General features: G+C 37.9%; 1 protein-coding gene across 1 annotated transcript in view; it reads left to right on the forward strand.

Moving 5' to 3' along the window:
* The window catches only part of LOC107721154 (TBC1 domain family member 22A-like), a 158941-nt gene extending 141613 nt beyond the window's left edge, over nt 1-17328 (forward strand). The window contains exon 10 of the mRNA XM_016529025.1: nt 15830-17328. Coding sequence (XP_016384511.1) covers nt 15830-15958 — 129 coding nt within the window. The 3' untranslated portion in view covers nt 15959-17328. The remainder of the gene's footprint in view (nt 1-15829) is intronic.
* The last annotated feature ends 721 nt before the right edge of the window (nt 17329-18049 follow it).

Here is an 18049-nt window from a genome sequence, read left to right on the forward strand (position 1 = left end):
TCCACAGTAGGTTAAAGGGATAGTTCACCCAAAAATGAAAACTACCCCATGATTTACTCACCTTCAAGCCATCCTAGGTGTATATGACATTCTTCTTTCAGACAAATACAATCGGAGTTATATTAAAGGGGGCATAACGCACACAGTTTCACCCAATCTCATGTTAATCTTGAGTAGCTATAGAAGTAGTACTGCAGCCTTCATATCTCCAAAAAGTCTTTAGTTTTATCATATTTATGAAAGAAAGATACAGCTTTACGGTTCTCTCTGGAAAAAGCCAAGCTCCTGGAGGTGCGCCGTGGGCGGAGCTAAAGAGTGACGAGCACTGAAAGTTGTACGAACCCGGAAGTAGGATTGTTGGCACAGAAATACTCTGTCATACGTCCAAATTGTGTTTTTAAACTTTGTCCATGCTTAGCATGAGAATCCAACTCTTTAACTGTGTAAACAACTCTGAATGCATGAAACCGCATTGTAACAGCTTGTAACAGCTCTTCCAAGCTTTATAATTGGAGTGGATGGTAGCCCAAAATTTGAAGTCCAAAAAATTTAACCAATCCATTATAAAAGAAGTCCACACGACTCCGGGGGGTTTAATAAAGGCCTTCTGAAGCGACGCGATGCGTTTGTGTAAGAAAAATATCCATATTTACAACTTTATAAACCTTAATCGCTAGCTTCCGCTAACTGTCATACACGCATTCACGAGAGAAGAAGATTCCATTCACAGCTTGGAAGAGCCAGGGTGTTTTTTAATGCAATTACGATTGTATTCGTCTGAAATAAGAAAGTCATATACATCTAGGATGGCTTGAGGGTGAGTAAATCATGGGGTAATTTTAATAACCCTTTAAGTTTGAAAATATCTGTGAATTTGATCCTTCAGCGGGAGAGATTGAGATTGAAGTAAAGGCTCGATGTGAAGAATTAAATAAGTCTCCATTCAGTGAGTTATGAGAGTGAGTTATCATTCTATCCCAGCATATCAAACTGTGAAAATTAGTCTTGTCTTTTGGGACACTGGTCTTTCATAGCAGTAGGATTGCAGGAGTTCGCAGTATGTGTCTTAAAGATGGCCTCTGGCTTTCTCTTTCTCTCACTCCATTTAGCCCTTCATATATCTTCCTAAACATAAAAAAGGCATTTTTATTTTGGATTTTTTTTCTTATTAGGACAGGCTTTCATACTTAAAGCCCCATATTTTCTCGGGTGTTGTATACACAGTTTTTCAGAGGAATGCAAACTGAAAAGAGATGGATTGATGGGCGGATAATTTTTAGTGATTTTTCAAGTATATCTTGTATGCAGCGAGACTGTATGAAGCGTATTTCGAGAGAGATTGAACGCTAACTCGAGCCTGCTAACGAATGCTTTCTTAATGAGCATAAGAGTTAATGGCTCTTGAAAATTAAGAAATCAGAAATTGTATGAATCCTTAATTAAACATTATCCATTATACATTTTTGCTGTTATTAAATAATGTCTATTTAAAGGAATTGTTAGCCCAAAAATGAAAATTCAAACACAAAACGAGCTGTTTACTGTGATTCATAGTCTGCCAAGGATGAATGAGCTTCAAACTGCATCATAAACATAAGTCCCATATGAATATTCAGTGTCTCCTGAAGTCATACAATTGTTTATCATTATTTGCCAAAAAAAAATCTTCCTCTTCAACGTAGTGAAATGTTATTTGTACTCTCATACCGCCAAATGTCAAAACACTTCATCAAGTTAAACATCGAACTTCATTGGTTCTGTCTCAAGACCAATTGTTATTGACTTCAAACCTGGTGAGACACATCCTGCTGGGCCGGTGTTCTCAAATGCAAGTAAGATCAGATCATTTTAGGAGCTCACATTCATTGTATGAAGAGGAACGGCCTGGATATTCTCCTTTTGTATTCCACAGAAGTCAGTCAATTAGTCTTACAAGTTTGAAATTGGATGAGAGTGAGAAAATAATGACCAGAATTTGACATTGTTGCGTGAACTATCCCATTTAAACATAACAGTCTAAATGATGTAGATATCCATGCGGGGTTTTTTAATGTGTCAGAGGAGTAGGTGTTTCTTATGTTTCACTGTGACTTTCGTCTGACCCCCTGGTATTTCAGGGCATTTGTAATGGCTTCTATTCTTGGCAGGAGGGCAATTAATGAGTATTGAAGCAGGGGGGAAATCTTTACTGGGACAGAGTAAAGGTTAAAAGGACTATACCACAGCGCCCTCATGGAAACCTGCTGTATGAACCAATCTGACCCACTTTTACCCTTCCTGCACTCCTCATAATGTGCATAATGATGTGTTGTCATCTTACCTGTAGGTAGGGTTGGGAAACAGAAACCGCTCTTAAAGGGATACTCCACCCCAAAATGAAAATTTTGTCATTAATCACTTACCCCATGACGTTCCAAACCCGTAAAAGCTGTGTTCGTCTTCGGAACACAATTTAAGATATTTTTTTGGATGAAAACCTGGAGGCTTGTGCCTGTCCCATTGCCTGACAAGTAAATTACACTGTCAAGGTCCAGAAAAGTATGAAAGACATCGTCAGAATAGTCCATCTGCCATCAGTGGTTCAACTGTAACTTTATGAAGCTATGAGAATACTTTTAGCGTGTGTATGCTATTGTGTGTCAGCCGCGCCACAAGGATACGTTTTCTACGTGTATTTACGCTTTGATTTGAACGAAAACAGCGCATCCGTGCAGCGCGGCTGACACAGAATAGCATACACTGCTTGCGTTTAGCGGATATTCTCCAAAATGGCGCTACAGTGATGCGGAGAGACACAGAGGAGACAAATTGTTGAATAAAGTCGTTATTTTTGTTTTCTTCGTGTACAAAAAGTATTCTTGTCGCTTCATAACGTTACGGTTGAACCACTGATGACAGATGGACTATTCTGACGACGTCTTTCATACTTTTCTGGACCTTGACAGTGTAATTTACTTGGCAGCCAATGGGAGAGTCACAAGCCACCCGGTTTTCATCCAAAATATCTTAAATTGTGTTCCGAAGACAAACAAAGCTTTTACGGGTTTGGAACGACATGGGGGTAAGTGATTAATTACAAAATTTTCATTTTGGGGTGGAGTATCCATTTTATGAGAAATGGTACAGTTTTTGAAAAGATATTGGTGAATTATTTTTATGGTATTTGGTTCACACAACATCTGCCTTTTTTGGTGTCTGAGCTATTGTCAGGTTGTCATCTTAATTTCTCTTGGCTATGTGCATGTTTAACATTCAAGCATGTTTCTTGCAGTTAAAAAGTTGGTGCAAATAGCTTATTTTGTGGTATATAATTTATACTTCATAGTAGTCGCACACATGAAATGCCTCGCAGAACTAAATAAAAAATATAGGTTTACCTAAGCTGAGAATGACACCCTGATCTACTTTAAAACAGTGATATATTTTACATTTGTTGCTTATAAAAAATGAAGTTTATCAAAATACACAGTATTCACAATGGAGAAAGCTCATATTTGCCCCCATAATGCTGTTGTTACAGCATCTGCCAGCATTCGCTAAACGGACCATGCTAACTAGCTAAACTTTCAGCCCTTGGTTTGTACTCAGTAGTTTATTGTGACCTTCATAAATATCAGTGTCTACTGCATCAGTTCTACACTTGAGAATTAAAAGCTCCAGTTAAGACTCTGCACTTAATGTCTTTTGAAGCGAAAAACAAACAATGCAAAAGAATAAATTGGGCACTGGTGTGTTTTGACGAGAAGGTCTAATGCTTGGGTAAGTGAGCGTGGAGGCATAATGGCTGCTGCTATCTGTGCTTTAAGCTCCTCGTATTCACTGCATGGTACTGCCGATACTAATGACTTCTGTTTTTTCATACTTAAAATCACATCGAGGCAGGTAAAGATCTGAATGAAAGAGAGGCGAGGCCATGTGTAGTTGAACATTGGCTATGAGCTGCCCGCGTCTTCCCTGCGGAGTACCACAGCAGGTTACAGACAGCCAAATGTCATCCCCTGATGCCATTTAGTAAGGGCAATATGCAGCAAATGAGCTCTCATTAGGGGTTTGTTTATCACGTAATGAGAAAGCCTTTGGTGCAGCTAACGGCCCGAGAACCTGTTCCCTTTTTGGTCTGTGATTACCAATTTTCTCTCTTTATCAATGGGATTTTGTTTCGCTTTTTAGAGCCCCGTTGTCTCAAATGCCTAGTAGAATACAAAAATATATACTATTTTTTTTTTTATCTGTAAATAACCTAGATAACTATTTCAGCAGTCCTTATCAAAGGACAATGACTAGATCACACAGGCATCTTTGGTTTTCTCCTAACAAAAGCGTAATTATACTGCCCCCTAAAATACCTCATCCCAGAATGCAAGCAAAAAAATAAACCCAAGGCAAGAGAAAATATGTTTATATCTCAATACAAAAATGCATGAATACAAATGTTTCTATTTGACCATATTTTTGTCAAAATCTTGATTGGAATTGATCAAACTCAGGCTACATAACTTTTCCGAACCCCAGTGACATTTATTTTCTCACTTACTGGAAGCATTCTGGGATTGCCTTCTTTGTATAGGATATGTGCAGTTAAACCTTAGATTTTAGCCAAACATATATTAGTAATGTTACTGTCTGCCATTTGGAGCAAGACTTAGCACCGAAGATGATGCCTTAAAATGCTGTTTCCAATGTTTCAAACACACACAATGTTTTCGAAACAGAGTTTGACTCTTCTTCCAGTGGGAGCGTCACTTTGTTTGTCGACATCAGTTAGCTTAACCTCTTTTCTCCCATGCTAGCCGTTTTCAGGACATAGACAGTCATAACCTTCATTGCAGTCAACTCTAAATAACACACATCTTGAACGCACTTTGTTGCTATTAAGTTTTGCAGTCTCACTTGCGTCTCAAAGCTTTAACATGGCAGTTCATAGAGTCCTCTCTAACCGCTGAGACGCAGTCGGGTGTGAGCTCTGATAACGCGTTTATGCCTGGATGGAAGGAGGAATCGGAGAAATCAATCTTCCACTTTGGAGTTTTAATGGGTTGATTTAAATGGAGTTTACGGCAGAACAGGAGCTAGTTGAATCACAAAGCAGCACTTTAATATGTGTGTGCGCATGCCAGCTATCTTTGGAAGAGCGTTGACTGCACAAGTACTCACTGAAGCCTTAGTGCAAGACCCCAGGGCAGACCGCTGCTATCTCTACAACACAAGAAGCGGAAAACATGGAGTTATGTGCAATTATTATGTCCACCATACGCAAACGTAAGGCTTAATTAAAAGGGGGCTGTATATTACGCTGTCCGTGAAATGAGCTTCTTCCCTCTATATGATGAACACCTTCATACTGGCTTCATTAGTTGTGCATATTAATAGCTTGTGATCTGCACTAGCTGGACATGAACACGGACCATATCTATATGATCCTTTGGTTATTTCTGTGCTTTATTCACGCTTAATTTAAAATTGCAACAAGCTCTTTGGGCAGTCTCTTCTATGTAATTGCCACCCTGTAGTTTTTGGTTGTCTTTCCCCCCTTCCACCCCAACTTATTCGTGTCTCCACAGAAAATAATGAGGTTTTAAACCTAATTTATCATTTATTCCTGCGGTGGCAAAGCTGCATTTTTTATCAGTCATTGCTACAGTCCTCAGTGTCCTTCAAAAATCATTCTAATATTCTGATTTATTATCAATGCTGGAAACAGTGCTGCTTAATATTTTTTGGAACCTAATATGGAAAAAGACCCTAATATATTGACTTTGAGTATGGCATGGACAAGCACGTTTTCCTCAGAAAATGAAAAAAATCTAGTTCTGTATGCATCAGATTATTTTGCCCTGGATATTTTCACTAACTCCTCTTCGAATGGAACAAATGTAAAGAATATGTCATCATCGCTTTCCTCTTGTCTTTCGAAAATGACTGAATAAATAAAAGTAAAAGAACTCAGAGGGGAAGCAGGGTGGTTCATGCTTGTTACGTTCATTATGCTGCTAAATTAAAAAGCAGCAACTATCAGCTCCTAATGTTTTGTCTCGTTCCACCTCAGGTGGTTCAAACAGCCGAAACTAAATGGATTCGCTGTCTGTGTGAATAACTGCAAGCAGACAAACTCTTAATTTGCTGTGCGGGCTCTTAGGGGCATGTGGCTGATTGGCTTACCGCTCGAACTTCTGAGCTAATACAGCTTTTAAACTCGTGTTCTTGAGTGTGTACATCACTGAGATTCTTCATTTCATCAAGTGCTAGAGTGACAGAAACTAAATAGTTTTGCTCACTGTGCCAAGTTAGTTTTAGTACACCATTTTTCTTTTTTAGAGTAATGCAAGTCAAGTACTAGTTACATGTTTTTGTTTGAGAATTAAAATTAGAGGGTTTTAGTACTGTACCTTTAAATGGGAAATGTATGATATCTGCACCACTTCCAGTATTGGAAAAACAAAGACTATTAAAACAGGTTCCCCACAGTGTTTACATTCTTTGAGAAAGACATCCTAAAATGACTTATGTATTGTCATTTTGGGATAGAAAGAAATACTGATGTCACCTATAAGACTTCTATGTTTTAATAACTTCTTATGAATGGCTTACCTCTCAAGATCTATTTTGTGCATGTGTATATTATAGCATTATATTACTAGCAGGATGCTCGTAATTACATGTATGTCGAAACAAATTATTGTGGGTACGTGGTTGTATACACTAAATTGGCTATATTGTCTATACCAGTGGTTCCCAACCCTGGTCCTGGAGGCACCCCAACACTGCACATTTTGCATGTCTCCTTTCTCACACCAGTTTCAGGTCTTGGAGTCTCTACTAATGAGCTGATGACCTGAATCAGGTGTGTTTGATTAAGGAGACATGCAAAACATGCAGTGTTGGGGTGCCTCCAGGACCAGGGTTGGGAACCACTGGTCTATACCACATAAAAGCATATTATAATTCTACATATAACTTCAGCAACATGATAACATTTCAGTAACCAAAACCAATGATATATCAGTCAAAGTGTGCATTTTCAGAAATCACATTGATGGTAACCATAGCAACAGTAGACTATTTGTATTCTCTGTATAAAGTGCAAGTATAAGACTGCCATTATCATAATAGAGATACACATTAAATGTGTATCCGAAAAGAACAACAACAAAAAAAGAAATCTTTTTAAATAAGGTGCATTTTGGTTTGGGCAAGATGTAAATCTTATGCAACTTCTTTAGAAATAATAGTTGACCCCTGAAAATAATGAAATACAGGAGCCAATGTAATTTGCTATCAGTCACTTCATACTTGGTGTAACAGATATTTACGCATAAAGTTTGAATATGGGGGAAACTTCCTACTCATTATGTCTCTCTGGATGATGGGTAAGTTTCTGAATACTACATATGTGCTTGTACATAAATGTGGGTGGTCACATGTTAATGAGCAAATGGTTGTGATGCCAGTCTTCTGGGTTTCTGCAGCTTAGTTTCATTAGCAAGAAAAAAAAATCTGCATTCTATTTAGTCTGTCTGCTGCTGCTCGGCATTGCAAATGTCAAGCACTTTTTTAATTAACTTCCCATTTTACATGCATATTGGATTTAAACAGTTCACAGCGAGCTGTAATTAAGTGTGATTCACTGTCTAATTGTTTGTGGATTGAAAGTTTCATTTTGTTTAGGGCCTGGTTTGGCTTAAAATGAATTCAAAGTGTCAGTGTCATATCTTGATCCCTCTTGGGGGCCTCAGCAAGTTCATTATTAGTTTTTGTGTTTTGTAGAGTGTAAGATTACAGTTAGTCAGTGGGGAATTTGCATGCAATTTTAAGAAACCCATCTCTTGAGATTTATAGCAGTGCAGATATTTTCCTTGCCATCTAGTAACTGAGTTATAGTGTTGACTCTATTAGTACGGTTGCATTGAAGGATTAGGTGAAATTAACTCTTCCTGATTAATCGAAAACCTAGCACATTCATCAGAGAACTTGTAATTTTGTCCACACTAGAGCTTCTGGAGGAGACTCACCGGTAATGATTAATCGTCATACGTGCAGGTCCCGAATGAAGAGCAACCCTCCTGCCTGTAAATGTGAGTTAATACAGTTTAATGATAGAGTGTCACTGTTGTTGCAGGTAGCTCGCTCAACGAGAGGCAGGGACAATTTATCCCAAAAAGAGACAAGGAAAAGCATGGAGGACTTAATATCCTGGAAGTAATTACAGCTCTGCTCCTTCCCCGTGAACCTGAATGCCGAGACTCAACCTATCGCTTCTCCGTCTTGCAGAAGCCTAGATAAACAAAGCTGTTTATAAAGTTTCTCGCAATCAATCACCACCTCTCTACCGGTTAGTCTCACGAGTGTTTAAAACACAAGGATCAAACACTCAGAATCTGCAGAGCTGCGACTTTGCCGTTTGATGGAGTGACTCCGTCGCTGTTCTTGAGCCCGTGATCGATTCTTACAAATTCAGGAGGGCTCAGCGAGAAGATGAGGGGCTAAAAGTCTACGCTCGGCATAATCCTTGGTGGCAAACATTCCTTCACCAGAGACTTGTATATAGTAATCGGTCTCTGCTATGCCAAAGTTGTTTGCAAACAGCAGGCAGTAGTGAGGCATCGTTATGGTGCCAGTCCAAAACGTCTGCATCAAAATGCACGATTGCAACTCTTTGCCTATGATTATCTGTTCGGCTTGAATGCTGTTAGGCTAGAGAACAATCATGCGGGATCCTTCATGTCAGTTAGCAAACACAATTCTATCGTCACCGAAGATGAGCTGAAACAGAAGAGAACAATCAAAATGCCTTGGGGTGCGTCCAGATAAATGGCGCCTCTGAAGAAAATCCTCTTCAAGTCAAAGTCATTATCTTTCCTAAGTTTTTTTTTTCAGCATTTCTTCACCTTAGCAGTTTAATTAGGCTTTTAGCCATGTTTTTGTTCATAATTATGCCAACCTTTTAAACTAGCATTACTGTACACCTTACGTCCGTCGCGTATTTATTATTGATGTCCATTCGCCCAGTCTGACTTGATTAAAGTCTGTTCCAGTTTATTACTGGAACAGTCATGTACTCTTCTATGTAATGTATGCATTGAGACAACTTGGGAATGGTATCATAGACGGTGTTGGTGTTGCCTTTATGATGGAAGATCTGGGCTAGTAATGGAAAGGGACTATTTGTGAACCTGGAGAATTACTAGGATTTACCAGTATCGTTGACGCCCCTGGAGCAAGGCACTTAACCCCGGGGTACTCCAGAGGGACTGTTCCTTTTGGAAATGCAATATAAGTCACTTTAGATGAGGCTGAATCTGCTGCATGTCTAACTAACTAACTGTTAGTTTATTTCAACATAAATATTCTGTTCCGTTTTGAAAGCAGAACCATGCGTGATTCTCAAAATGCTATCCAGATATTTTTGCAATGTAACAGCACTACAGAAGATTATTAATGTATTAAATGCAGGTAAAAATGCAGGTAAAACCATTCTTAATGTCAATATGATATTCCAACTGATGTCTTTAATACATGTCAGTTTTCTGAAGCCAGTTGCATAAACTTAGCCTCTACGTTTAAGGGATAGTTCACCCAAAAATGAAAATTCTGTCATTAATTACTCACCCTCATGTCATTCCAAACCCGTAAGATCTTTGTTCGTCTTCGGAACACAAATTTAGATATTTCTGATTAAATCCGAGAGCTTTCTGACCCTGCATAGACGGTAAGCACATCGTTAAAATAGTCCATTGTGACATCAGTAGTTCAACTGTAATTTTACGAAGTTACGAGAATACTTTGTTTGCAAAGAAAATAAAAGTAACAAATTTATTCAACAATTTCTTCTCTTCCGTGTTAGTCTTCGACGTGCATTCACGAGAGTACCACGGCGCATGCATGTGGTGCTGCTGATGCAGAAACTGGCGTTCTGACATGATCAACGTTAAAAAATGGGTTGTGAAATCCATTTCGTATTGACTGTAATGATGGCTATTGGCAATGTTGTAATTGTGTCTCATAACTAACAGTGTTCCAATCCGTCTACATGCTCCAGAGGAAAAGTCCCTAAATGCAACAAAAATTAACAGTGCTGCATCAATTATGTTAGTTGGCTGTGTAGATCATTAGATACTTCATTTATATCCAATTATTCGGCTTGGCTCATTACAAGTAATTAGAGTCCTAATCTAGTTAATTGTCGAAAACTAGGCTGTGATGACCGTGTTGATTAGGAGATTTGGAGATTTGGCTATTACATGGATGGTTTTGTATTAAGTATAGTTGACAACTGTTTTGCATACACATCAGTGAAGTAGTGTGGTGTGCACTGTATTTTTTTATTCGTCAGATCTTCAGATGACATCTTTAGACAGGTCTGTTTCTCAAAAACACATTTGTTTGAGTGTTCACATACTCGGTAGGTGGGAACATGGTAGATTACTCCTCAAAGACTAAAGATCTTGGACTAACACCTACACCATCTTAGAATGATCTTCATGGATATTATTCACCATCAAGTTTTATATGCTCTCACTCTTCTTCTTTAAACTGTCTACTTGAATTCAAAGAGAACATGGATACTTCACAAAAAATGATTGGAGACAAAGCTTACGAAGTGTCTGTTGACATTTAACAAAATATTTCATCTGCCGTTACCTGTTGGAGTGCAATGTGCTGTTGTGGAGGTTGTGTAAGGAAATGTTCAGACTGTGACAACTCCAAAACTCTTCAGCTGATTTAAATACATTCTTGAGTGTGGTTGTATAACATTAAGCAATTTACTTGGCTGTCAAAGTCATTCCCTGTAGCATTGCTTCTGGAATCACAAAAGTACATCATCTCCATTACTTCTTACTCTGAGATAACAGAATCCTCAGGCTAGGCCATGTTTGTTATAGTTTGTGATATGATGGAAATCTTATATTACTAGAGCTGTCAATTTAATATGTTAATGTACAATTTATTATGAAAAATTATGTGATAAAAATGTAATGCAGTTAGTTAGTCCTTCTGATCTGTATATAATCTCTATAATAAGACATTTTCCTGCCTTTGGAGCAATTCAAGCTTAAGGGATTGGAAATGCACCTATACAATATCTTGTGCTTCTAACATTATGATGTTTGTTTACATACTCTAGAGACGAAGTCCCTAAATGCAATGAAAATTAACAGTCCCCAGTCAATCACATTGGTTAGCTGTGTGTATCCTTTATATCGCTCATTTATTTCCAATTATAAGGCTAGGCTCATTACTAAGTAATTAGCTCTAATATTTGTCGAGAAAAAAAAAATGTCTGAGATGACTGTGTTGATTAGTATTTGATTTGACTATTACATGGATGGTTTCATTTTAAATATAGCTGATATTAGTGTTGTCACGGTACCAAAATTTCAGTATTCGGTACCAATACCAGTGAAAATCCACGGTTCTCGGTACCAATTTCGGTACCAAAGCAAAACACAAAAACATGCTAATTAAAAAATTTGACTATACTTTCATTTAATCCAAACTGTGTACATATTTAATTTTAAAGGGCTTTTGAAAACCTTCTAGAGTTATTCAGCCAAGAATGACAACTAAGTTAGCTAAAAAATAAAAAAAAGCCCAGAACTGCTTTTCTGACTGATATGACACAAACAATGTTAACCATTTGTGCATTCTCTAACACGCATATTTTAGATTCACAATTCATTTTTACTCTGGTGTGTAAAAATAGTAAATATCATCATGTCCTCCTGTTTTTTTTTTACCAATATAAAAGTTATAGGAGCATTAAATAGTTAATAAAGAAACTTCATTCTAATGCTCATTATATTAGCGTTAGCCGCGCTTATGCTAACGATTAACTACTCTAATAACAGCGATGTTCATTTCAATCCGACATTCAAATTAAAATATTGAATAATATTCATAACAGAAGCAGTGTTTCCCACAGACTTGCACTCTATTTGTGGCGGCATATATATGCATATTCATTCTCTGCCAGCAGGAGGCGCTTGTAGTGCGGGAGAGATAGAGGTTTCCTCGGTAACGGCTGTAATCAAATAAGCGCTGTGCTCACAAACTGCTCAGGCATTACAAGCAAGATGAAATGAAAATGACATCCATAATTTTCTGAAGACAGTCGGTTTCCTTCAGAAATACAGTGATATAAAAACACCCGCACCGGGTTTCGACTTTGACACGTGCATTGCTCATGTTTATTCAAGGAAGTCAAACAGCACAAATAAATTTAATTTTTTTTAGTACCGACTTGGTACCGAAGTACTGTGTCTTTTGACAACACTAGTTGACAGCTGTAGTTACTGATCGCAGTGTAAGTATAGAATATTATACTGTGCTCAAGTACTTAAAATAATCAGATACCCTAAAACAATTACGAAGTACATCATTCATTACATAAGTGTTGCCATAAAAACATGGACATTATGCAGAAAATCTCATTGGATTGGAGATATTTTAAAGATTAACAGCATCTTAAAGCTTGCCTGTGTAGAAATGCTATTGTGAAATTCGTTCTGAATTCTTCAGCAATCATATTCACAACTGTGCATTGTAATACTCATTAATTACTCAAGCATCAGAGCTCTACTTTAGACATCATGAAGATTTATTTTTTTCTCTTTTGTCCTTTGGTGTTGTCCCTCGACTCGTAGCATTTAATAAAATGCCTCAATCATGTGCCTGTGGAATTGCACAGGGAATTATATACTCTTTGTATTTACATAGTCTTTGAATCATACATACGAGGGGTAAATGAAAGTCCAATCAACACTTTTGTAATACAAACAATATTGTTATTACCCTGCTTTTATCTGCTTTTTAATCTTAGTCTAATTATCTGTGCTCGAGACAGAGCCAAAGAAGACTGTTTAGTTTAATTTCTCACCTAGTGCCACTTGCGACAACACTGAGAATGCAACACTCATTTGCATTGGCTTACAAATCGTGTTCCAGTATGCAGTGACGTGGGAAATCAAGCTTGTCTAGCTAGAAGCAATCTTCTTCACACACTTATGTTTTTTTCACAGATGTATTTGGGCCTTAAAGTGTTGCGGCTTGAAATTCTGAGACACTGCAGCTGTTCTGTGCAGCATGCACTGCGTATAAGACATGTCAGATGATTTTCATCCATGTTTGTTTTCATTACACTCATCCCAAATGTGGAGATAATGGCAGTTTTAAGTGTATTCAGTTGAAATGCTTGTTAGTTATTGAATGAGTAATCAAATCAGGATTTGGCTTATTAACTATCAGATGTTTGCAGAACTTTGATGCTCTCTTTATTATAATTTTTTTTTTTTCCTGTATCCTTCTCTTTTACCTCTCTCACTTCCATCCATCCCCCTTGTACCCCACTATGATGGAGTATTAAGCGTTCTCATTCTCCTTCATCAGGGCCAGCAGGATAGGTGAATTAGGCTGGGAGATTGAGGCTCTAAGCCGCTCTAATGCAGTCATTGACTCTGAGGCCTGCTGGAGCCGCCTGACGCCGCCTTGAGTGAATTAGACTTGGCCTTCTATACCTAAGAGAAATGGGCTTCCACCGGCGAGGTCCTGACCGCACCGAGCGAGAAGAGAAACACACAGCTTGACAGGCAGCTCACTCTCTTCACCCTACACTTAAGATTGAGCAGTTGAAGAATCTGTGATTGAAAGTTATAATAATTTGGAGAGATACGGTGGTGCTTTGTGATAGCATGGCTTGACCCCGCTGAAGAAAAAGAAATAAACAATTCCGTGCAAAGATGCCTTCTCTTGTCTGCTAAATGCCAAGCAAGACTCTTTCCAGCAAAGTGAAGGCATGTGGTTTACCTACGCAACACTTCCTCCTGGGATGTGTGTGCATTAGGATGCCCAGCTGTCTTCCATCAGCCAACTAGCTGATTATGCCCCTTTCACAAATTTTGTAAGCCAGTTTACAGGCATACCTGCCTGTAAATGTATGGTTAGCTGCTTCAGAGGCCAGTTGCATAAACTTAGCCTCCATGTTAAGACTGTGTCTAAATAAGTAGTTTGACCAACAAGCAGTTACCAAGGGGTAATCAGTCTTACTTTTTCAATGCAAATAAGACCAATCTACCTTTTCATAACTGAATTTAAAAAGTTATGACCAGTCTTTAAGAAAAAGAATTAGATGACTAACTTTAAGACTAGTCTAAACGGTTTATGCAACCGGCCCCTGGTGTATTTTGATCAGGTTTGGAGTTAAACTTTACAGGACAGTGGACCTTGAGGGCCAGAGTTGCCCGCCCCTATTCTTTAGCTGTATTTCTAAGAAACATGTCATAACTGAATTTAAAAAGTTATGACCAGTCTTTAAGAAAAATAATTAGATGACTAACTTTTTAAGACTAGTCTAAACGGTTTATGCAACCGGCCCCTGGTGTATTTTGATCAGGTTTGGAGTTAAACTTTACAGGACAGTGGACCTTGAGGGCCAGAGTTGCCCGCCCCTATTCTTTAGCTGTATTTCTAAGAAACATGTCCGATAAATGGGCATGACCCTAAAGCATCCATCATTTTCATAGAAATGCATCTGATCAGTGTACCTAATTCTGAAACAGGGTTGGGCAACTCTGTCCCTTGATATCAACTTTCCTGGAGAAATAAGCTCAAACCTTGATCTTATTCACATGTCTGTAGCTTTTTAGTAGTGCTGTCAATCGATTAAAAAAATTAATCAATCAAAATATATACAGCGCGCACGGCCGCATTTGTGCGATTGAAGGGCATGTGCTACGAGCACAGTATAGCTGCTGACAGGACAAGAAAATGTGTTTTTATTGACATGGCCGGGCAACATCTCATCTGACTGCAGTTGACTGTTGTTCTACTGAAGCTCCGACGTCACCTGTACATTTTCCATGCTCGTTTGACTAACGCTTGGCACTGAGGCAAACTTGGAGTGCGCATTAATTGAAAAAAAGTGTGTTAAAAAAAAGTGCGTTAAATATTTGTAATGTGTTAAACTGAAAAAAAATGTATTGCATGTGTTAACGCGCTAATTTTGACAGCACTACTTTTTAGTAATCTTGAAGACCTTGGTTAGCTTGTTCAGGAAAGTGCCAGATATGCCCACATGTGCTCTAAAGTGTCAATCCCAGAAAGACGTCAATACAACAGCTTGTAAACAATGTCACATAACATTACATTTACCTCAGAAAACCCTCCAATGACCATATCATCAATGACTTTCGATAGTTAGCTGTAAAATTGAACTCTAGAAAGGATCATTTTACTATTTATATATGCACTATATTAGATATTCATTGTTTTACGTAACCTGTTCTTCAGTATTTAATGTATGTTTGAATAAATCCTGAAAACAAGTCATGACGTGTTTATATATCAACAACAAACTGAAGTAGAAGCATAATTATATTATTAAAAAGTTGTTCAATCTTATTTATCTTTTTTTCCTATAAAAATATTATGTGCAATATGTTGATTTATGTTTACAAATCACTAATATTTGTACCACCTGACAGGGTTTACTGTATGGTTTGCAGCATTTGTTGAGAGATTTTTCATGCACTGTAGCTGACTGGCTATATGTCCAAATAAATAGTTAGCGAATTGAATTGAATCGAGTTCTAAATTGAGTCAAATCTCAAGCATGTGAAGCAAAATCGAATCAAATTTTGTCTCAATACCCAGCCCTACTAAGAAACATACCTGCTCACTGTTTGTGACCCAGCCTAGTAATACAGGGCTTCCTTAACACCGACAATTAGTCATTTAGTTGTTCAGACTACCTACCCTCTAGTTGATTAGACAAAGTATATTGTTGTTGCGTTTGTGCACACTATCCTTTTTAACAAAATCTCTTTATCCTCCACAGGGTCTGATGATTCTGCTCCAGAATCTACCCACAATGCACTGGGGAAATGAGGAAGTTAGCGTTCTCCTAGCTGAAGCTTACCGGCTGAAGTTTGCCTTTGCAGACGCCCCTAACCATTACAAAAGATGAGGCTTCGCCCAGCACAGTCACCGAATATGACGAGCCCTACTGACCTCGGAGGCGCAACTGTCTGTGAAATGATATTGAACTGAAACCGTGACATATTTATGGAGGTGGGGATATGGTCTGCAGCTGTTCCGGGAATTTTTCCTCATTTCTACTAATATTAGCACTCCGAATGCCATGAGTCACCCGGATGTCAAAATCATGCACTCTTGAAATACACTAAATGTATTCTTTTGTTGTTTTATGCTTTTCTTTTTAAATTTAATCACAACCGTTTCCAATCTTTTTTTTTTTTTTTTTTTTTCAAAGTTCATTTAGACTGCAGGATTCTAGGAAGTAACCGCAACAGTAGGATGGATGCTGGCCCAATTGATTCATGGCAATAATAAGACATCACTCAGAAAACATGGTTTATAAACATTCACAGTAAGATCGTTTGGCTTAAACAGCGCCTACGAACACTTAATTGAACCTTGGTCTACCTCAGGAAGTGGCCAGAACTCGTAGGGTGTTCATTTTGTCTCTGTATGTGAACAGTGCCCATGAGGCTTTGCAATGGAGTCAATAAAATTTGCCTTATTTTGGCTGTTTGAGTTTCGCGAGGCACAGGTTCAGTGAACAAAGGCAGCTGGAGATGCAAGCTGAAGAACTGATTAAATTTTTTGCTTTCTCTGTTGCTCATGGCCCTGTCATGTTGACGTCCCATTTTGATATCGATGTAATAATCCGTACTGACTGTACAATGCTGTCATTAATAGATGTGTTTGGGGATATCAGCTTCTGACTTGACATTTTGTCAGTATTTGAACTGTGCACTGCTTCAATCATGTCATCAGGCTTTTTAATTTCTGTGCCAGTTCATACAACTAAATATAAGTGAAACTGCACTTGATAAGTCTATTTTCCTCCCTTTTGTACAAGATATATTCTATGAGTCCGCTTTTTTTTATTCTTCTTTTTTTATATACTGTTTACATGAGCCTGTTAAGTTGTGCCTAACTCTAGAGATTGATGACATCACATATTTATTTTAAATTCATGATCATTTAGGATGTGGCAAAGCAGAACATTTGCCTTGACAACATATACTCCTGCTCTACTGGTCTCCTGTTTGATAGGCTGTAGAATTGAAGGAATTTACTGTAACTGACATTCAGTGCCTGGACAACATGGAGTTACCGTACGAGCTACGTGGGGTGCTGGGAGATTTTCTGGATAACAAGCTTCTTGACTTCAAACAGAAACGTCAGAATGGATTTTAAAAGAGGTGTGAGTGAAATGTTCTAAAATGTTCTTGAATTAAATAGCGGTGTACAGAATTACGTTTTCAAAGAGATGTAAATAGAAAAATGTGTAAATAAATACTATATATATGATTATAATTTGTTGACTTGTTTAATGTTTGGTTTGTTTAGCATTGACTAATATTATAAATTGGAATAATGTAATTTAGTTTAGGGACCATTTTTCACTATTAACTAGTTGCTTATTAACATGCATATTACTAGCATATGGGCTGTTTATTAGTACTTATAAAGCACATATTAATGCCATGAACATATTTTATATCCCTTAATCCTACCCCATACCTTAACTTAACAACGACCTTACTACAGGGTTTCCGCGGGTCTTAAAGTCTTTAAAAGTCTTAAATTTAGTTGTATCAAATTTAAAGCCTTAAAAAGTCTTAAATTGTACAAGAAAGTCTTAATTATGATTTCAAGAGGTCTTAAATTTGGGGACGGAAAGACCAGAATTGCGATATGGCTGAATGTGACGATTAAACTTCAAAAGGCTATGATTTCATGAAATAAACACGAGAGTTGCACGTTCAAAGTCCGGTGCTGCACTGCTTTGTTTACAGCGTTACCGGGGAAACCGTTATATTTCTACCAAACGCTCCACCTGCTGGCAGAGAATTAATGAGAATTTTCAATAAAACTGTTGTTTTGTTCAGAGTTCAGACAAATGCAAAAATCGATAAGAAGACAATGCATTATAAAAATCGAATAGGGGTGTGCGATATGCATGGTCTGCGATAATATCGTAATTGTTGTTTTAACGATGTGCGATTTGATATTATCGAGTATATCG

This window comes from Sinocyclocheilus rhinocerous, unplaced genomic scaffold (assembly GCF_001515625.1).
Source record: "Sinocyclocheilus rhinocerous isolate Xijiao unplaced genomic scaffold, SAMN03320098_v1.1 scaffold1322, whole genome shotgun sequence".
Classification (NCBI taxonomy): domain Eukaryota; kingdom Metazoa; phylum Chordata; class Actinopteri; order Cypriniformes; family Cyprinidae; genus Sinocyclocheilus; species Sinocyclocheilus rhinocerous.